The 22648-nt window shown below is 41.2% G+C and overlaps 2 protein-coding genes across 8 annotated transcripts in view; one reads left to right on the forward strand and one right to left on the reverse strand.

The window, feature by feature from the left end:
* ppp1r9a (protein phosphatase 1, regulatory subunit 9A) overlaps positions 1 to 8469 on the reverse strand; it is a 33484-nt gene extending 25015 nt beyond the window's left edge. For 2 of the 3 annotated variants that reach the window (XM_077548959.1, XM_077548958.1), the window contains exons 1-2: positions 7972 to 8468; positions 5542 to 7007 (exon numbers count right to left, since the gene is read on the reverse strand). In XM_077548959.1, coding sequence (XP_077405085.1) covers positions 5542 to 6861 — 1320 coding nt within the window. In that variant the 5' untranslated portion in view covers positions 6862 to 7007; positions 7972 to 8468. Of the gene's footprint in view, positions 1 to 5541; positions 7008 to 7971 lie in introns of all 3 variants that reach the window. The other variant, XM_077548960.1, reaches the window with a different exon arrangement.
* sgce (sarcoglycan, epsilon) lies at positions 8025 to 22646 on the forward strand. Of its 5 annotated transcripts, XM_077548966.1 has the most exons (13): positions 8025 to 8308; positions 10728 to 10928; positions 16197 to 16319; positions 16537 to 16694; positions 17055 to 17127; positions 18386 to 18584; positions 18664 to 18826; positions 18917 to 19131; positions 19523 to 19549; positions 20428 to 20616; positions 20812 to 20855; positions 22233 to 22270; positions 22407 to 22646. In XM_077548966.1, the coding sequence occupies exons 2-13, from the start codon at positions 10892 to 10894 to the stop codon at positions 22455 to 22457; spliced, it is 1317 nt and encodes a 438-aa protein (XP_077405092.1). In that variant the 5' UTR covers positions 8025 to 8308; positions 10728 to 10891; the 3' UTR covers positions 22458 to 22646. The 5 variants fall into 5 exon arrangements, with proteins under 5 accessions (XP_077405092.1, XP_077405090.1, XP_077405094.1 ...); XM_077548964.1 differs by lacking the exon at positions 8025 to 8308 and having other exon boundaries at positions 10535 to 10928; XM_077548968.1 differs by lacking the exons at positions 8025 to 8308; positions 22233 to 22270 and having other exon boundaries at positions 10553 to 10928.
* The last annotated feature ends 2 nt before the right edge of the window (positions 22647 to 22648 follow it).

A 22648-nucleotide genomic window follows, 5' to 3' on the forward strand; every position in this document is an offset into this window, starting at 1 on the left:
AGAATAAGAATCAAGCAGAAAATATATATATCCAGTTCAGAGGTGGCTATTTTGCCACTTGCTTGTCAACTTGAAAATTACATCACAGTGTCCAAGCTGTGATGTCATTTTCCGTCACAAAATGGCCGCACCCTGAAATGAATAAAAACAAGTGGATTTTACTGTTTAATTCATATTCCACAAACACACAATTCGAACATATTATTGTAAAGAATTTTTGGGACTTGACTTCCACTTTAATAGGCTGCCACAGTTTTGTACGTTTTCCACAGCACAGTATCCATTCATCCATATTTTTTCTATAATCCTTTTAAGGGTCTTTGGGAGATGGAGCCTTTCCCAGCTGACTTAATTAAACCCTGGAATGGCCAGAATTTGCGATCAACCACAATAGCGTCATCATTTTTCCATCCTCTGATTGGTCAGGGCAAAACTTGTGACCTCATCTCCGCAGGTAAATGCATTTACTAATGAGAATTTTTGGTGAACATAATGTAATATAGATATTTTTAAATATTTGAGAACAGAACACTGACTGATATGTTCAGTGTGTTGGCATTGTTTTCAGTTTCTGTGGTAGTATTTTGAAGTGGAAAATCAAGAGTGGCATAACCTGCGAGTGTTCAGGATCACACATCGCAAAACAAAAAACACCCAGTGAGGTCGGGATAAACATAATTCACCGACCGGAAAAATTAAATAAATAGATATCTCACAGAGATAAAAATGACTTGGACATTACTTATAAACGGAAAACAGTGTCGTAGAGGTAGAGACATAAAGAATTGGCAGTATACCGATGATCTCATGCAGCTGGGACCAGACTACATAAAAGTGTGGTGATAAATGATAGCTCCATGACACAGTATGAAGTGGAAACTGACCAGGATAAAAAAAAAAAAACCAACAAGGCAAGTCTCGCCTTTCCCTTGATCATTAAAACTGCATCCCCGTGGGGATCATCAGGTGGCACAAAAACAAGCAAACAAAAACGTCCTGGCATGAATAATGCAATAACTATACACACGCATATCCAACCTGGGCTTGGAGCTGATAGACTTATCAAGGATGATGATGAAAAGAACTATTACAAGAAAAGTTGGCCCAACAAACTCACATTTTCACATTAAAGGCAAACTCACGTATCAAGGCGCCCAAGTTGTTCACTGCTTGATCCTTTTGAAGGAGTTAGTGAAATGCTTTGATTTAGTTCACTTGAAAAGGAGCTTAGCCGAAATACAGTTTAATACCAACTGCCCTTTTTCTGATCTCATAACTAAACTGTCAACTGTTATATGTGTCACTATTTGATAAAGTTTTCTCCCATGACAGTAAGCTATAGATTGCATAATTAGGACGCGGGTAGCCATGTTTACACAGCTTAAAGGGAAAGGAGGATTCTTAACTAATTTAATAGATCAGCTGTGTTCTTACAATGTGATTCCAGCCTTGTTTGTGCCACTGACCCATTTCACATAAAGCAATCTTTTGACAGACTGGCATAGAAACAAACAGTTAAATTTGACAAGCCGGTCACAACTTGGATTTATAGGAGACAATGAGCGCTATATGCTAATAAGGCTAATTTGGTGTGAAAAAATCACCTGTCGTGATAAAATTGTATTTTACTGTAAGAAGGAGTGCTGATATTGTACCATAACTGTTGTAGTACATTCTTCATGTCATCATTTAGCCTTTCCCCTTTTTGAAAAAGCTCTAGAACATTTGTTTTTATGCTAATTGTTAATAGCTTATGGGGGCCTACTTTTTTTTTTTTTAATATTAATAATAATTACATGACCAATTTGAGCAGTTTGACATATTGTTAGACTAACACCATAAATGCCAATGTCATTTTTTTTAACTTACTGTCACAATATCAATAAAAACGGCTTGCTAATAATTATTGTTGAATTTGTAATTCCTTCAAAAAAACAACAACAACCTCCATCACATTTTAACAAAGGCAGAGTGCTTTGAGTTTTGTTACTTTAAAATATTTTTTATCTTTTTTTATCATACAGTGGTTAACATAAGAGGCACGCCACTAAAGTAGAGTAATCCTCTCCATTAGAGCACAGTCTGAAAGCAAAGTTCTTGGCTGGCAGCCCACCTCATTTCTAACCCGTATTAAGAAGAGACAGTCCAGATAAAACAGATAAAGATGTAACGGCACTGTACAGTACATAAAATGAAGCATCAGGCAAAAGGATGCGTTGATGTGGTTAACATGGCTTTTAAATGCCGTGCTCAGGATGAAGAGGCAGAACTTTCTAAATCCAAAGCAAGCGGAAAATGGCAAAGGCAGGTTGTTAGTTTCCATTTCCTCTCTTTCTAAGCATCGGCAACAAGACTAGAGAGACTCTTTGGATTCTTTCATGCTCCAGTAAGGTACATGATGTGAAGCATTGCACTGCAGAGATTCGGAAGGTTGTTTTGAATGTTTGCAGCGGCTTCTAATCCAAACGCCTGCGTAGTGCAATACCGTATTAATCTGAGGAAGATGACCTCAAATTCCCTGCACCACCTTGCCATTCAATATCCAAATGTAAAACATTCATCAACAAATAGCACATTTATTCATTAGAAGAATAGCCTGGTGCGGTTTTATGACTAACCACACCAGTTAAATAATGTAGTCCAGACTCGTGTTGCCAGACGCATTGCCACAGGGAGGAAGTCTGACACACATCTATCAAATTGATGAGGCTACTCAGCAGTCCCCAAATGGAGCAGCAGCCCAATCTAATACACAAATGCAGCAGTGATAGACACACGCAAAGTAGAGAGGCCCTTAATGCTACCATTTTACTGTGAAGCTTCACTTTTTAATCAAAATATCACGAGAGGAAATGCCTTGCCCGAATGGAGTTCAAATAGAGTAGACACCGCAGGCATACATATCGGCCCTCCCCTCTGTCAAACTCCCGTGGCGTGATCCGATCAGAGAGAGGAAGTAAACACAATGAAAAAAATCGTGCCTCAATGCAAGACGGCTGTTTGATCAAGGCAGACATGTTTAACAGTCTGACAGCCACACAGGAGAAAGTGGAAGGAGATGAGTGCGATACGCCCCGATGAAACGCTCTATTCTCAACGGTTCTTAATGGCTGTAAAAGCATTGCGGTGTGGAAATAGGCCATCGAAAGTGTGACTTCGGCAGCGCCACATCAATCTGAGGGGAAGTGAACAGGCGACCCAGAGACACTAAAAACCAGTTGCTTGAATGAGCATGTGATGGGATTCTTTTCTGTAGGTCAGTGCCGTCGGGAAGCCCACTAAAGTCACTTCCTCGCTGGGTCAGAATGTTGCAGCCCAGTTAAAGGACACGGAAGGAAACGTGGCAGCGGATACAGCAACTGGACACTTTATTAGAAACACCTGCGTACAGTGGCTGTCATTTTGTGGCTGACCTATGGGCCGCACGTATTGCACATGCCAGAAACTCTTGCATTGAATGCCACATTTCTACACATTATAACAACTATTTTCAAAAAGGACTTCTCATCCAGACGTGAGCATGATGCTGTTCACAAACTGGTGCCAAAACGCTGGTTGTGCACTCTCTCTTCTTAGCAGCTGCCTGCCTGATTTCTAAATCAATTAAGGCGGCAAAGCTTGGATGTTAAAATGATTTATCCGCTTTAGGGAGCAGCACTAAGAAATATTACAAGAACTGTTAAGATTAAAAGATGGTGGGATTTTTCTGTACGCTGTGCCAGGATCGGCTCTAGTCTGCAGTCTCCTCCCTTCTTGGGGTCATGCCGGACTCGTGCGGGGCTTGAGAGCACGTCTTTGTCTCCCTCACTATATAGACGAACAAAAGACACGACCATGTTTGTGTGCAGAGGGGAGGGGGTTGCATAATGGCGATGAGGGAGTGGAGATGCTGATGCTATCACCTGAAAGATTTTTAGACTGAATTATGACTATATTTCGCTGTGTGTGGTGAGTCCTGAGGGGGAGGAGCCAAATGACACGATTGTAAGAGATAGTACAAAGTAATTAGCGAAACAACGGTTTCTCTGTAAGAGCAGGCCTAATTGCCTTGGTTCATTACAGCATGTTAATAGGATTGATCCTCGACCTGTGACAGCCAGGTTTGTGATACCTCCCACATCCCAATACAATGACTGACATTGTTCGGTCTTTAGTTGTAGGTAAGTCTTGTGAATGACATCAATATGCCTATATGCCTGTAGGCCCTTTTCTTAACCTTTATGATGAAGTCGTATTGTTTTAAAGGGAACATTTCATGGGAAATTTACTTTTTGAATTTCCTGTATACAAATAGTATTTGAAATTAAACAACCGAGTAAACATGTTTTTCTTAGCTGACAAATTGTGATGATACAATTGGAAACTAGGCTACCCTGTATGAAACACTACATCCAAGCCATAGGGTAAGCAGAGCTGCATTGGATTTTGTTAGCCACACAGATTAGCATCATCATCTTATAAATGGCAAATACTTGGTGAAATGCTTAGCGATGTCATCATGAATACGGTACTATGAACACGGAAATGTAAGTAAATAAGACTTGAGGTTAAGTGTGTTAAGTTGTGACTCTGTGGTTCTTCGCTGTGTTCAGACAATCAAAAAGGCATTAATACTGGAAAACTGCGCAGGCCTACTTTTTCCATAAATCAATACAGGAAGCAGAATATTGACAGCTGAATCAAAACAGTCAATTGCTATCCTCCAGTCACCACACCCAATCAGACCAAATGACTGAAAACACAATTTCACAGTCAAAACACAAACAGCATCCAGAAGGCTTCCCAAAATATGATGTTGACTACCACAAATGTTGAGCTTATTGATTCTAAAAGCTTGAGGATTACGAGCGGAAAATATTCCCCGTAATCTTCCAAATCCATTTTCACAATCCACAAACTACACTCGCCTCATTGTGCCCAACGTGTGCAGCATACGCACAAAACTCAGTCAGATGATGCAACAAGACACGCAATACATGTAAATAACTGCTACTGCAAATAGTGCATAACCGCCACTGTTATTTCCACGTCTCATCATCCTGTGGAAAGAAAATTAAATGACACAAGATGCCTAGATATGCCTGGTTAAACCCTGATTAGAACCAGATGTGATTTGAAGTGAAATGACAAAAGCGTTTTGAGAATACAAACACTAGCATGTGTGAAAAGCGTGTAGGCACACAAGCAGCGCAACTAACACATGCACAGATGTTCTGCTCATGAGCACAATTTCCCAGGGGGGGGCAGATGCTTTCACCCTCAAGCTTTGCATCATAAAATAGCTACAAGCCCTTGTCGCCTCAGAGCAACTTATTTAATGCAGATACATGATCATTTGCTGCTTTATCGAGTATCATAATGGAGGACCATGGATAGATCCCTGTATGGAGGTCTAACAAGGACAAGGCTCATAAAGGTGTACTGCAATTGCTAACTGTACTAGCCAAGTGAGCTCATAATCAGGTAGCTTTGACTCCAATATTTGCTTTCTAATCTGCTTTTGAAATGACCTAAAAGAGTTTTGATCAGCGCCCAACTTACTGTAATAGGAGCAGTGCTGAAGCGAATCTTCCTCGCTGCGGGGACGTCCTCTTTGTTTTCCTCTGCCAGACCTGGAATCTCGGTCACGTCAGAGCCAGGGTCGTAGACGATATCTTCGTCGTCTCCATACAACTCGTCCTCGGGGTCAGTGCAACTTTCCCCCCAACCCTGGTAACACGCATCCCCATCTGCGTTAAAAATCACCCGCTCGTTCCCGGTGTATTCCTCTTCAGGTTCGTCCACCTGGTCTTTGGGAGAGTCTGGAGATGTGTCGTCTATGGAAGGATCTTCTTGGCTTTCTCCAGCCAGAACAGTTTGTTTGGTCGGTGGATCGGGGGTTGCATCCTCAAAAGTTTTGTTGGTGATCACATCGTCATTTGTAGTTTTTGACCCATCGTTATCCTCCTCGATGGAGCCGTTGACTTGACTTCCATTTATGGTGGCATTAGATAGTTGCTTCTCATCAGTTTTATCCTGGGCGTCCTTGTCTCGTCGGATTATCTTGCGATCCACGGCCTCACCTCCGGGACTCGCGTTCAGCAGGTCATCAGCGGACAAAGACGAAGGGAACTTCCCCCCTATCTTGTTGCGGTAAGTCCCGCCAATTGGAGATTGTCGCGCATCGTCCTCACTGAGATCCCCTCCTTGGCGATGGAATCCATCCGGCGAGTACAAGGCCCGTCTGCTGACTCCTTTGAAGGGCATACCCTGGTTGTGTTGGTCGGCATTTTCAAAAACAGCACTTAGTTGGCTAACGGTTGGCGACGACGCCTCTGTTCTGGAGCACAGCGAGTCCAGTGAGTCCGTACTGCCTCTGTTGGACCTCGGACCTCGCCAGTCGTCAAGGTGCTCGTGGGAACCCCGTTTATCGCGTCCGTAGGGGTAGACTGGTGACTGGGATTGGTCGCGCGAGTGCTGTTCAAACAACTTCCTGGTTTCCGAGAACTTTGCCCTCGCACCTCCTACCCTCTCGGTCGACGAGGAATGCTGGAGTTTGATCACCGAGCCGTCAGCCTTGTTAATGAAGTTGGTTGGCTTGACCAGCTTTTGGGGTGAGGTATCGTCTTGACCCCTTGACTTGACCGCTGCACTTTCTGATCCCATCTGCATGAACATGTTTTTAATGCGGCTGACATGTGTGCCATACTGGCGGCCCCTCGGTTGCTTCCCCCGTTCGAGGTCCCTGGGCTTGTTGTTTCCGTCGGTTTGAGGCTGGTCGAAGGCCTTCTTGAGGGCCTGAAACTCAGCCCGGTAGGCATTGCGGTGCGGGGAGGCGCTCCGGAGGCTGGTCCTCTCCCCCGTCGCCTCCGTCTTCAGCATTATGACGTCTTTGGATTCAGCGGGGGTGTCAGCATCGCCGTGGCCTCATTAGAACTCAGGACTGAGCGTTCGGTTTGACCTACTGCAGTGCTGCCAAATCTGGTCCAATCGATGCCGTTTTAGAATCCTTTAAGGCCTGCTCACACCTGCAGAGACAGGGAAATTACATAAAGATACAAATTGGGCAAATAATGATAAAGCTCTGCCATGAGGTGAAGCACAAACAGTGACTATTTTCATTCTGTAAACCAGGACTGCGGAAAATACAGCATATAGGCCGTGGCTGGACCGGAGATCTAAAAAAACAGATAAAATCCCTCGGAGGAACTGCAAATAAAACTCCTCAAAGCATTAACCCACTAATGAGCATAATGTATAACGTTCGATTATTACATAATCTTTTTTCTTACATTTAGTATTGTCCCTAGAGGATGTGAAAAACTGGAATGGGCCCTATTTGGTGTTTGGAACCTTTAGAAAATCTTACTGTACTTAAAGTAGATTGAAGATATTTGAATGTGAACATTTGGATATTATTGTCTATTGTTTACCTCATACCATCACTGTCATGTATTTACACAAAGTCGTTCTACCGTACACCAACACACAAAATGCACCTCCACGCATTTTGTGTACTTCAGGAATGAAAGGCAACTGTAGTTAAATATTCCATACAACTAACCATTAATGTTTAATCCTGCTTTGCATTGCATTCCAGAGGGGGGAGGCATACGATACAGTCTACAATGCATACACAGGGCTAAAGCGTGCAGCGGCATAGTCTAAAATCTAAATGTGCTGAATTGCTGATATAATATTCATTGTTTACCATGTTTGGACCCTCCTGCGTGCAAAAAGTGGATCTTGTTTAAATGCAAATAACATGAATGGGTAGAGGGAATTAGAGGGGTGAAAGTAAGTTGCTACATTTAGTAATAATTTTAAACGAGACATATCGGCGGTGCGATGCACATCAGCCAGACAGCCACACGCCGCATAGCGAGAAGAAAGCTCCGTTTACGAGATAACCACAACACCGAACACATAAAAAGAAGTTGTACGTGTAAACTCAACACCTCGGAGCAACAAAAACAAAAGAGCCCTACTTACATTCGTGGCTCGGGCTCCGTTTGACGCGTGATGCACAAGAAGTGAAACCTTCAATCGGCGTAAGCTAAAAGCACAACACCGACGCTCTCGCTGCAGAAACCTTGCGAAAGGCGCATTTGGAACCCACGCTTGTTCGGAGAGTCCCGGACGGAATGGCCACCGTGTGGGGATGCACACCGACTGGAGCCGCTACAGCGCCATTGCAGGCGGCGGGGTGATGCTGCCGCTTTGCTTTCACGATGGGGGTACCGGCGCAGCCTGGTCGAGCATCGAGCCGGTGCTTTTTCGGCTGCAGCGTCCACAGGGAGGCAGCGTCCCAAATCCTTGGTATAGCAAAGTAAGAACAGCGAAATCCTTTTTTTGTGTGTGTGTGCTGTAAACAGCCGGTGTGGCAGGTGTCAGAAGCTGGAGAGCTGGAATGGTTTGCTCCGATAAGCTGCTGCGTGGTGGTGGTGGTGGGCTGCAGTCTGGCACAAATAGCAGCACGCAGCTTCTGCAACTTCACACGCTGACTGCCTGCTGCACATCATCATGAGTGGGTGGGGTAAACAGGGTCAAGGACCACCAGGGCTAAGTGGGGAAATTGAAGGTTTCACCAAAGTTCTCCACACCAGTTTAACAAAATAAAGAGCCATCAAGTTAAAGCTTTTACAATCCATTCATTTTTATACAGTTATAGCTTGTCCCCATTTAAAGCTGACTTTGGACAAATGTAGGAGTATCTGGACAGGCCACCAGCCAATCACATTTGCACCCGTAGACAATTTAGAATGTTTCCAAATCAATATCCGTTAACATCCTCGTGGGTGGTTTGACCTATATAATGACTGTTGTGGCACATTCATATACAGTACAGCCTAAATGCTGGTTGGTGGTGTGAAGATGTTGCTTAGCAACTTAAAAATAATCCTGGGGGTGAGAGAACAGAAAGGCAACACACTGCCAATGGATGTGAATGCGCCTGGTGAGGAAACATAGAGTGTAGTGCAGTATGCATAATAGATAGATCAAATTATGCACATTATAATTAACTCCACGTTAACGTGAGGGTTGAATGAAGGGCCCCTGCGGCTCCGATAGGGAGCCATGGGGCCGAAACACGACCATCTGTCTGCTAGGTCATTCTCTACAGGGGGTCTGGACAGATTATTGTTGACCGGGTCTCACACAGCTGCATTTAAGTGGTCTAACCAATGAGGCTAACACAAACATAACTAACAAGTAAGTTAAATAAATAAATTCCTTCGTTTTTGTTTTCTTTGAAATTTCGTCAACAATCACCATTCACGTCATGATGATCAGTAAAAAAAAACAACAAAAAAAAAACTTTGTGAGTTATTCATTTAATGCAAAACAGGTCAACTGTTGTCATTGTTACTAGTCTCTTTTTTTTTTTGGGGGGGGGGGGGGGTTGGTCTCAAGGGTTCAGAAAATATAGCTAAAATGTCACTAAATTGGCAACATGGCAGACAAGTAGCTCTTGCTCGTTTGTCCACACGTGTGCAGGTAAAATAGAAACAACGTTCAAAATAAAGGACCACATTACATTTTATTTTGATCTCATGGACACTGTGCAGGCCAACCCGAGACTGTAGGCGGGCCGGATGTGGGCCCCGGGCCGTATTTTTTCTAGTTCTGGTATATAATACAACATTTATCAAACCAGAGATGAATTGTGCTGGTGGATTTTGTGTCTTTAACTCATTCACTGCCATAAATTCATTTAAAAAAAAAAGGAAAAGATGATGATTAGAAATTAGGGGTTACAGGCGATTAATTTTTTTTAAAAATCGTAATTAATCGCATGACTTCACTAGTCAACTCACGATTAATCACTAATTTTATGTCTGTTCTAAATGTACAATAAAAAATTCTAGGTTTTCATACTCTTGTTAACAAAAGCGGAAAAAAATGTTGAACTAATAGAAATAGTTCAAATTAATTTTTGACATTTATGGCCCGATGGCAGTGAATGAGTTAATTAGGGTGACTGGGCAATTTGACCGATTCCAAATATAACTCTGGTATCTTGCAAAAAGTTGCCAACCGTTTTTTTTCTTTCCCTATTTCAGTCGCATTTGGCCATGTCGCTAGCTGTGGGGGCAACACACCCACCAACAGCATGTGCAATCTGATGTCAACACACAACTGAGCGCCCACTTTCTAGCACTTAGTAAATGTGGCCCTAAGTGTGTGGCTAGATTGGTAGGCATGAAAATATTAGTAGCAGAAAAAGTTCCACTGGCAGAAAAAGTTACACTCCTTGCACGCTATTCCTTCATGTACAAATAAATAAATAAATAACCCCACCATATTGCATAACTGCTCTCTGCATTGAGTTGTCAAAACTGTATGGCTAGTTTTAGACATAGTAAAAGACCAGCAAATCGGAACCTTATTAACTACTTTGTGATGTTCCAGTTATGCCATGACATCATAATCTTTGTTTTGACGTCCGTTTTCATCTTGCAGCATAAATCCAATATTCCAGAACTCATTCCTTGTGTTGGAGCGTGGAAATAAAAATAAAAAAAGGCACATTTGTATAACATTGCTTTGGCTATGTTTTAGGTTAAATGGTGTATATAAATAGCTACTATATAGCTTTAAAATACAAAATAAGAATGATTTAGTGAAATACTTAGGAGTCTCCCCACGTTTGTTTGAAGGAGTGACGTATAGAATTTCATTCCACATTTCCACACCATAGTTTGGTCATTTTCCCTTTTAGAAGACTGCCATCTTTTTCCACGCAGATGTTGAGCCAGTGAGAAGTCTTGCTGTGTGCTCCAGCCAAAGAAGGAGGCGGAGGAGGAAGGAATGCTGCAGGATGCTTTTTAGACTCATGGCTGTCAAACCCGGCGGCGACTCGGACACAAACATTTAGCTTCATGTGAGACTTACAAGAAGGACAAGCACCATGTCCGCTGCGGTCGTCGCGGTGTGGCTCGCCTCGGGTATGTAACGATGAAGCCGGCAAATAGCTGACGTTTGCTGCGTCTCCATGACAGTTAGCTATCGAGCTAGCTGCTCAGTTAGCCTTGCGTGCAGCCACAGTGAAGCAGTCATGGAAAAAGAAGGGAAAAAAAGACTATTTAAAATAGCGCTTTTCGGGTGGAGCGCCTTAAACGCTAAGCCTTAGAAGCAGTTTTTAACGTGTGTCTTCAACATGGAGTATCAAGCGTTGCTGTTTGCGTCACGTTATTCATCTTAATGTGCTATTACAATAACTGTTCATGTATGACGTGCCTTGTGTTGTTGTAGCTCATCATTATCATGCTAATTAATGCCTTGTTCCTGTTAGTATTTTTTTTTCCCCAATGGAAAATGTATGTTTTTTTAAAAAGATAATTCTTAGCAAAAAATACTGTCAGAAAGCTTGTGAATTATTCACAAATTCAGGTAAACTATAAACCCAGTATTTGTCATTACACATGAGAAAAATAAATCTTGCCCTGCTGCAATGGCGACAAAAACTGCTTTCTTTCAAAATGAAGTTCCTCAACTCATATCAACATAATAACTCGATGCCACCAGATGGTTCCCTATGCACAAAAAAAAAAAGCCATGTGCGGAGTTTTTCTGTAAATAACAGATAGGTAAAAAAAAGAAAAAGAAAAAATAAGTGATTTACGAATATGCAAGGGTGTGGAGTTTAGGTTTTATACATGAATGGCTTTGCTGGATAAATAATATGTAATCTGTAGTAAATGGTCATTTTTGGACCAGTTAGTGAAACTGGCATTTGCCGCAGCAAATCTCAAGGCACAAATGGGAATCACTGGTATACTGTAACCTCAGTTTATAGGTTTAACAGTAGGCCTAAATGTCAATGACAATTCTGAAAATTTGTCCACAATGCAACCCAAAGCAAACGCTTCCTTTACACGTATTGTATTGCTTTTGCCTGTGACTAGCATATAAACCAGGCAGATTGTTATAGTAGTCAAACACCATTTCAAAAGTTCGGCAGATATAATTAAAAAAAAAACGTTGGACGTCAATTACGGCTTCTTCAAATCTGACCCAATTATTGATACAAACAGAAAATAAGTCCTATACTCGTCATAGAGTTTGTTTGGAATAATTGTAATGGTTTTAAATATGGCAGTAACGTGCTGTTCTAGCTAGCTTTATCAATAATAAAGGCACATGTGATACAAAATTGGACATTGAACGACACTCTTGATCAACTGGTTCTTTCATCCATTGATCCTCTAGTTTACATTGTGTATGCCAGCAACGCCATACACATTGCTTTGCATGAGGGAAATGTCCAAAAGGAGAGAACCACAGGCTGGAAGCAGAGAACAGCCTTGTACAGCGATGGTGAGTGGGTGTGTGCAGTGGTGCACTTCATGTGTTGACCCGCTGTCCCCCCCTATCTTCCTCCTTCTCACTGTCATAACACAATGTCATGCTCAGCTGGTTCCCCCATTAATACTGGCAAGAATGTTGTCACTTGTTTGCCATCTCAACGCGTTGGTGTTATTGCTCTAACAGTGGTTCACTCAGTTAAACTTATCCTTTCATAATCTAAAAAGTTTTACTGCTGAAGTGACACAAAACCATTTCTACTGTGCTGAATCCTCACTATTGAGGAATATTCACAACACTGATTCAGCTTACCTTCTCCAAGCCAAGTCAAAGCTCTTAAAGATTAAACTGTTGTCCACACTTGTCTCCTGCCATCGTCGTCTGCTTGCGGAGACGTTAGCGACTTTCGCTTCCAGGTTGTGTGCTCACAGGCAATCAGCGCAGGCACAATGCCAAAGAGCTCGTCTGAACAGTGGCCGCCGTTGTTTTCCTATGCTCCCCATCTGAAAACCAAAGAAGCACATGCATTCCTCCTGACTAGAGCGCCCTGCACACATGAAGCTGAAGTTCTATCCCTCCCTTTTCTATACCTCGGCTGGCTAGAGGCCTGTCTGCTACTTTGGGTTATCAGGATTTTTGAATGGGGCCTCACAACTGAGACTTAAGCTTGGACCAGGAAACCGTCAAACCAAGTTACCTATTTCCAAAGTCCCCTTAAGGCTTGTTTGTCATTTATGGACATCAGTTTTAATAATTGTCATTGTGTTAGTTTATGAAATGTAATGAGAATAACGGACAATGACATTTATGTGAACTGTGGAATTGAGACTTGCTACTTATTTCAAACCTTTTGTCTTTCTATGCATTAGTTTTAAAAGCAGACAGTTCAGTCTGCATTGAACAGTTATGTATTAACCGTTAATGGTTGACGTATTACGTACGGTAGGAACGGCAGGTCGTAATCTGAGGAGGGCTAAGCCAAGACAATGAATAGCAAAACTTGATTTGATGCTATTAGCACAGCCTCAATGTAAGTCAGCCAGTGATAGTCACCGATACGGTCTGAATATACGAGACTAAGCAAGTGCGATTGTGGTACCTCGTCCATATTGACTCAAATATTACCCCCCTCTCTGATTGACACAATGCCCCCAATTAATTGCAGAGTATGTGAATCTTTGGTACATTAGCAGATTTGTCCCACTATTAATCAGGTCCCATCCTGGTGCCCTGTTTTTTTTTATTGTTTAGGCTAGTTAGCAAGCCAATTGTTTCAGCTATGTGTTAGTAACTCATAGAGTAAACACATTAAAAAGGAATTTAACTGTTAAATTTCTTCCTATTTACTTTTACATTCACGTTTGCGTCATACCTAAACTAGAACTACTTCCTGCTTCCGTGTCTAAGAATCATGGGAAATGTAGTTTGACTGAACGCGAGCTAAGCATTGCTGGTGGCGCGTTTCCAATGGTACAAAGGTTGGATAATGGCGAGTTACATTGTTTAGCGCTGTTGAACGGTCAACCAAGATTTAGCATTTAGCATTAGCTAAAGTAGTAATAACAAGACTACCACTGGTCAACAGATTCACTATACATTTGTTATAAATAGTTCCAAGTGAGAAGTTACTATCCCAGTTTTTAATTCAAAAAATCTGGTCACGCTAACTAAATGATTTAATCACATTGAATTTTAGCTGCCAGTAGAATAGCCTGCACTTGACCATGAGTGCAAGCCGGAGGCCCTTCATCCTTTTGTGCGGTAAAGAAGTGCTGAGGCCCAAAAGGGAGGATAATAGAACAGAATGTGGAGGGCTTTGTCGAGGGCACCAACCACTGTGCGAGTTTTTAATTCTTGGTCTCGATTGTAATACGAGGGTGGCCGTTGTGGCTGTCGTAAGAGGATTTGTCTCGCTTAGTTCACGCTAGCTGTCCTTGGAGAGATACGATCACCAGCCCTGACATTAGGTACACCTGTGTGCTGGTTATTAAAATATAACAATGTTGGTGTCAGCCGTCCACCAAAACTGAGCATTATTGTTGTTTGTATTGACTCTCATAAAGTGTGCAGGTGTATTTAATGAAGTTGTTGGAATGATGCATACAGTGGGTGTCTTATGACTGACCTTGGGCCACAGGCAGGGTACAACAGCCAATCTCATTCACATTCACACCTAATGACTATTTAGAATCTTCATTTAACCTATGAAGTATGTTTTTGGAATGAAAAAAAAAACACTTAACATTTAACATGCCCCACTCCTCCACCTTTTTTTATGATCAAATATGTCCCCCAAAAAATCCTCACAAATCTGACATCATATTTATAAGTAATACTATGTCAAGTATCGGCTAAAAGGCCATTGATCGTAGCCAGCTGTGACTGAGCCCTCGGGGACTTCAGACATATGGCCAGGTCAACGTCTGCGTCAGATGTTGCCCCATTTAACATGCACATGTTTAGTCTTTCGATTTATAACTTGCTTCTCAGTGCTTTTTTTTTTTAATACATTGAGACGCTTTAGTCACATGTCACCATGTAACAGTGAGTCCTAATCTTTGGTGTGTTTTTTTTTAAAACCTCCCTTAACAATGGAGATTTCCTCTTTCATGGACGTGGATTAAAAGCTAAATCCTCTATTACTTTCTTCATGAGATTTTCATTGGGAGCGTCAGTCTACGCGCAAGGAGAGAGGGCTTAGTCCTATTCATGTGTAATAGTGGCACTTATGTTAGCAATGTCAGTTTGATACTGATGGGGAGTGGATAAAAATATATTTGAGAAAAAAACTGCCAGTGGGAAAGCAGACACACACATTTCTACTGCATGCGTGCCGTGCTGTGTGACCACAGGCAAACGTTTTCTCTTCCCACTCTTGTTTTTTTTTTTTCCTTCCTTTCTTGTGCCCTCAATCTCCTATGGCGATTAAAGAAAGAGTGCCCACCCACTGCGGGAGAGAGAAAGGGCAAAAAGAGAGGAAAATAATAATGTAGGAAGATAAGTGGGTAGGGGGTAGGGGGTAAGGGGGGAGGCCTTGGAGAGGGCAGAGGGGCCAGCTTGGAAGAAGAAGAAAAAAAGCCGCAAATAAGCTCCGGTATTGAATTGTGGACACTTTTTACGTTATGTTTACATCTAAAATTGAGTGGGTGAAACATGAGAGCATGAAAACAACTCATGCCCTTCTAGTTGTTCAAACTGAATTATTATGCGGTGTATTATAGTAAATATTGTTTCATTATTCCTATAAGTGTCAAAAAATAAATTACCACTTTAAACACTAAGATTGTAAGACAATGGATGTGTGTAATAAATGCAATATTTTTAACTCGAAAGTGTACAAATTATCAAACAGTGTAATATTAAACGTTTAAATAGTAAAACATTATTTAAATACTTTACTGACTATTATTTTTATTTGATTTAATTTTAATGTCAAAAGCGATGACATATAGCTAGTCATAGATATGGCAGCTAGCTAGCGGCAGCTAACTCATGGCTATTCGCTAACGTCAGCAGTCGAACTTTGCTACCACGATTAATTTATTGTGTTACTTTAGAGGCATAGTTTAAAGAATAGTTAGGTCTGTTTATTACACCTGTGTACAAACTGTGAAATTTCATTTTAGAGAAACAAGATAAGGGAACGGTTAGCAGCTAAAGAAGTTGACACAAAAAAGCTTGGGTGATTATTGTGTAATTGCTAGCTCATAGCTAATGCTAACAACATGAGAGGGGACCTTCCTAGTCCACCAATTATCATCAACCACAAAAGTAGTTAATCTGGAGAAGACACTATTCAACTTTTTTACAAGTTAGAATACCAACAAAATGATTTTGAAGAACTTTCAAGGCACTAGTTTAACATATTGTTGTTTTTCTGATTTTAACACATTCACACTCTGTTTCAGTGATCACCATCTTGTCGAGGTCGCACGCGGATCGTAATGTCTACCCGTCTGCTGGTGTCTTGTTCGTCCACGTCCTTGAAAGAGAGCACTTCAAAGGGGAGTTTCCTCTCTACCCAAAATCAGGTACAACGACACTGTCAAATAAAGTGATTTAATACACTGGAATATTTTATTTTGAATTTGTATATCTTTGAGTTTGTGCGGGTTGTTGAAAGTCGCACTATGCATTCAAAAGTTCTTTGCTGGCAACGCTTCACATTCGGTGCTGTCGATGAAAAATGAACGTTATTGAGGACCGAACATCGGAGTGTGCATCTAATTGAAGCTACTTTTGCTGCAGGTGACGCCGCCAACGACCCCATCACTTTTAACACCAACCTCCTGGGGTACCCAGACCGGCCCGGCTGGCTGCGCTACATCCAGAGGACGCTCAATAGTGACGGCGTGCTCTACGGATCCCCCACCGCCGAGCATGTGGGCAAGGCCACCGTCATTGAGGTGTGTCATCAGTGTGGAAAGGGGAAAATATTGTTGTTTTTTTTAATGACCCTCCTGACCACAATATTATAAAATATCATTTTGCTGATCTCCGCTGATTTTCTTTCATTAGCAGCATGGTACAATTTGATGGTTTTAGCCACCAGGCTTAATTCCATTATGTTATTTATGCTTTATTTGTAAGCTACTGTCGGAATTCTTTTCCTGAAAGGCTTAGCGGTCCCAGCATGTGCCTTCACGCAGCGTTGCGAGTCCGCCTCTGTATGCCGGACTCCGCAGCTCAACCCGCGCCATAGAGTTGCCGTATAAGCCGCACTGATCTGATCTGAGCTCAAAGCCTCACCCCCTTGTGTGTTGCAGATTACCGCCTATAACCGACGCACTTTCGAGACAGCACGGAACAACTTGGTCATAAACATCATGGCCACCGAGGGTAAGCGCCAGTGTGAGAGCTTAGCGCACACACACACACAACAGATCCCCGATTAAATCCTGAGGGCTAAATCACTTCTGGAATGGTGTAATGGGCTCCTCTAAAGAAAAAAAAAACATTTATTACTTTTAATCAATAATTGATTAAGTCAGACAGTTGACTATCAATATATTGCACATATAAATACAAGAAGAGGTTTGAATATTTGTTTTATTTTAAAGTATGGCTGCAACTAATTTATTTCAGTAATCGATTAATCTGTCGATTACATTTCGATTAACGGGATAAAAGGATTTGCATCCGTTTTTCAAATCGACAGTGCACAAAAATAAATTATGATTCAGTTACTGGTTTGGTCTGTAACGTGAGAAAAGTAGAAAAAAACGTTGATAGCTGTTCTCCAAAATAAATGCATTTGTTTTATTGTTTCCAAAAAAAAAAGATAATCAGTCCACTTTCATGGAGGACTGCACAAATCTAAGAATATTTCCTGTTGAGGAACTGAAATTCTGAGCATTTGGACATTTTTAAATTTAAAAAGATATCTAAGTGATGCATTGATTATCATAAACTATTAAATCAATTTCATAGTCAATTAGTTGCAGATTAATTAACCTCTATTTTATATCTTAAAGGTTTTTGCATCTTTATTATTATTACTATTTTATATATTCTTATATAATATTAATTTATTATTATTTATATTATTTATTTAAAATGTTTGAAAGCGTAATTATAGTGAATTCAGCTAGGCGAGGTCTACTTTCACAGACGATTTAATGCATAATTTCATCTTTTAATTTTGGAGTAGGTATAAAGAAAATTGATATCAAATAAAATTTGAAATGAACAAAACAAAATTATAGTACACAAATGTACAGAATTAGTATGTACTGTATTTCCATTACAATTAGATTACATGGTTAACCACTCCAAAACGGGCAATTTAATGGCACTTGGAAAATGTACACATATTTTTTATAATTGCCGATATAATATTACACATAATCCTGTTCTGTCACGCCTGAACCAGCACCTCACATATGCGTCTATATGTTCACATCCTGTGTCATTGACCACTCACAATATGGTCATCACTCCTCTCGTGATGTCATCAACCATCTGGAGCAAAGGGAAATCAGACAGCAGCATGCAAAGAGATCTCCTCGTCAGGACTCATGATGATAACAAAGCCAGCGCAGCTTTGGGATTAACATCTGCCCTCATTCCCTTCACTGCTCTCTTCATCCCGCCGTAGAGTTCCCGCTCCCCTACCAGGCCGAGTTTTACATCAGAAACATGAACGTGGAGGAGATGCTGGCCAGCGAGGTGCTAGGAGATTTTCTGGGTGCCGTGAAGAACGTGTGGCAGCCCGAGCGCCTCAACGCCATCAACATCACCTCCGCGTTAGACCGCGGGGGACGTGTGCCGCTGCCTATTAATAACTTGAAGGAAGGGTGAGGATGTAGGAAGAAATACTTCCAATCCAACACATGGCAAAAAGATGGTCTTTTTTTTTTTTATTGCTGTCCGTAGCGTGTACGTGATGGTGGGCGCCGATGTCCCCTTTTCGTCATGCCTGCGCGAGGTGGAGAGCCCCCACAACCAACTGCGCTGCAGTCAGGAGATGGAGCCCGCCGTCAGCTGTGACAAAAAGTTCCGAGCTCAGTTTCACATCGACTGGTGCAAAATCTCTCTGGTAGGGGGACCGATTATATTATATTTTTCCCCTCAGGGGATCGTTTCAGAACCCTTGAATCTCACTTCCACGCTCTTATTTACGATTTAGGTTGACATCAACAAAGTCGTCCCGGTATACGTGACACGGCCCGAGCAGGGTCCCGGGGTCCTACCTGAATTGGGGGAGTACAACCCGCCGTCGGAGTCTCTGAAGAGCCGGGACTACTTCACGGACTTCATCGTGACGCTGGCTGTTCCTTCGGCGGTGGCACTCGTTCTCCTCCTCATGCTGGGCTACACCATGTGCTGCAGAAGGGAAGGGGTGTAAGTGTCAACTGAATCCCGGTGCAATAGATGCCACTAGATGGCAGCATAGCACTATTTGTAGAAATGAAATTCCTCAACTCACTTCAACATAGTTACTTGATACCCACATGGCGCCGAAGTAATAATTTTACGCTTCAGCTTAAGCTAGGGGAGTTTTCTCTAATTTGCAAAATGCCGTTGCTAGTGAGCGCAGGGATGTTAGCATCTTGCTAGCGCTATCCTGGACCGGAACGGCAGCTTTTCATCCACTGTTCCCCGTGTCGCCTTTTACAGGCTCGGGAGGATCCATCATCCATCCCATCGTCACCAATTTGTCCATTTGAGTGTCATCGTGTCTGTTACCACTGCTATTCGTAGTTAATTCATTCCATCTTTGTTTTGTTTCTAGGAAAAAAAGAAACATGCAAACATCAGCGTAAGTGTTTTACCTCTCCTGTTTTTTTTTCTCTCTCCCTTTCTCTGTCCTCCATGTTGTTTTTTGTCAGTTTTCATATACTCATCACTGTCAGCATCCATTAATCTTCGAGGGCTGCTCCAAAATGGAGGCAATATATGAAATGACTTCAATGTGTAAAGCGCCGATGTATGGTTTTCTCCGCGCTACTGCGATTAGCTCCTTAACCTACTGCAACTTACTTCCTTGACACCGAAATGCCCTGGCAAAGAAATATTCTTGTCTTAATTTAACTCCTCAAGTCACATCAACGTAGTTTCTCAGCACTACATAATGTCTAAACGAAGTTCCTGAACTCACTTCACAAACACCAAGATGCCACAAAATGACGCCAAAGCAATACTTTTATCACAACACAACTGTACGTTACAAATATGCTAGACAACACAATAAGCTCAAAATATTTGTAAAATACAAATTTTCATTTACAGGTAGCTCGCAATTAGAACATTGTGTAAAATCCCATACTCAGTATTTCACTTAAAAAGGCAATTAGGTTTGCTATATAGTGAAATATTTTTTTTAATAATTGTGATTCTTTAAGATGACAACTGAAAATGTAATTAAGAATCAGAATATTACATTTAAAAAAAGCTTCTTTTTTTTTTAATCTGAACTACTGAAATAAAGTAATTTTTTCTACTTTATTCTCAGTTATTGAATTTCTAATATATTTTTATACTGTATTTCTAAATAAAGATGTATAATAGAGATTTTTTCCCCCCCAGTGCTTGCTGAATACACATCTGACTAAATACATTTTCCAAATTTGAACTTCAAATTAAAACAAATAACTACAAGATGTTAACAGACTGTATGTCAAATTTTGGCGCATCCAGCATCCAGCTGGTCCACCACAGCTCCATCCAGAAGTCCACCAAAGAGATGCGCAGCCTGTCTAAAAACCGAGAAATCTCCTGGCCGCTCTCCACGCTGCCAGTCTTCAACCCGATCAGCGGTGAGGTGATTCCGCCCATCCACCCCGACAACTACGAGACCACCAGCATGCCCCTCATGCAGACGCAGACGTGAGTACAGGAAACCTAATCTTGTTTTTGTTTTTTTCTGTTTTAAACATACAAGCAGAGCTTAAGAGCTTCGAGCTGTCCCGTGATTTGTCCATAATGGGCTTGGAGTAGAAAACTATGTGATAATATGCTTTTCGCATGCCATTTAAGGCTCTTGTGTGTGAATTCCCTCTCACAAAATGTCCTTGACTTCAGGAACCTGCAAAACCAGATTACCATACCACAACAACAACCATCAGGTTTGTTTGTGTTATCTTTGTCTAGCATCATGTGCATGCATTGACAACACAAAAAAAAAAAAAAAAAAACTCCGGGCGTTGATGTCACACAACCCACAATGCACTGCGGCATATGTAAAAAAACGATTTTGGCAGGCTAAAAAAACGTGTCGCTAATTTGAGAAAGCGCCACACTTTGACAATGGTAGACTTATTCAACCCCTAACTAACTATAAAAGGTTTGACAGAAATTGTCATTTTGACGTCTATTATGGGTGAACAGAAAGTTGTAGCGCCACAGAAGCCCATTGGGTTCAAAAGTTAGAGTGAAAGTGTTTGAGTCAAAAGTAAACAACCAAAAAGGCGGATAGTGATAAATTGTTTTTTCATTTTTGTCCTCAAAACACATTTCGACCTCCAGGAAACTTGCCTTCTCGCAATTTATCTTTATTTATGTATTTATCTTATTTCATACTGTTACGTACTTTGTGTTACGTTAAGTTAAATATTTATGAACGGAGAAAGCTATCAAGTTTTATACTTGAGTAAATTGTGTTTTACCTTTTACTGTATGTTTTCCCATAGAGGTCACCAATTTAGAGTGACGTCACATCGAAGTCGGTCAGTGAAGTCGGGCTACTTTTTTTCCCGACTTTGCAAATTGGATTTCCGAGTTCAAGGGGGCGAAAAGTCCACTTTCCTCGAATCTAGCATTAGTTTGTCATTTTCTATGTTCAATTAAGTGTTTTAAAAATAAGCTTGCCATCATAAAATGGTGTCAAGAATCCGTGTGGGTGGACTCAAACATTTAGGTTCACCCTTCAAACTGTCAAAGTTCTGCCTAATCAAAACTCAACTTTACTGTAACTTTCAAGTACATTATCGCAAGGACTAACCATTATAGTTCAACTTGTCCCCATCTGCCGTCACTGGAAAAAGCTCTCTCTTGGCTGATAAACGCAAATTTTTGTCACTGGTTTTAATTGTAAATCCTCCCATTGCCCCCCACTAATCTGTCAGCATGGCTGCTGAAACAAATGCAAGCGGGAATTGGTCACGTGACGTCCGGAGCTCTTCTTTGAATGATTCTCACAAGTGTGGTAGCGCCCTCTAACGGCATATAAAATAATCGTTTTCAAGTTTTAAAACGTGTATAGTGTTTAGGTCCATTTTTTATTTCCATTTTAGGTGCAAGACATTTTATTATTAGTGCATAATATCTTACAATAATATTAGGTATGTATTTTTTAGGGGTAAAATATCCAGAACAAAACAATTTAGCGTTTAAAAAATAAAAGAAAAAAAAGAGAACCACTGCGGATCAAGGGGTAGGACAAGGGCGCTCCCTGCTGTGTGCTTGGTACACTAACTTCATTTTCTTTTTCACTGCTAACAAAGGAGATTGTTATGTCATGTCTACATTTCGAAGGTTGGAGGTAGGCAATGTTACGACTTAAGTGGACTATTGAACTTGTAGTCCAAACGATTAATAATTCATGAATTGTCTTCTAACTATGGACTAGTACAAAAAGATTTGAATTAATCATCTTTTTTTTCTCTTCTAATTTGTAGGTAAATGGTATTCCTGAGGAGAGGAAGGTGGCTGAAGAGTTGAATTTGTGATCTGGCGCGGTGGTTGCTAAATTCGCATGTCTTTTTCTCCACTTACCTGTGCTGTGAATGGTCACATTTTAATATTTTAAGAGTATTTGTCAAATGTATTTTTACTTTCTTTGCACAATAGCCCTCTTGAAGGAAATGGGTTGTTTTACATTAAATGTGATGTCACATCAATAAATTCATTCAAAGTAATG

Source organism: Vanacampus margaritifer, chromosome 17, assembly GCF_051991255.1.
Source record: "Vanacampus margaritifer isolate UIUO_Vmar chromosome 17, RoL_Vmar_1.0, whole genome shotgun sequence".
NCBI lineage: Eukaryota > Metazoa > Chordata > Actinopteri > Syngnathiformes > Syngnathidae > Vanacampus > Vanacampus margaritifer.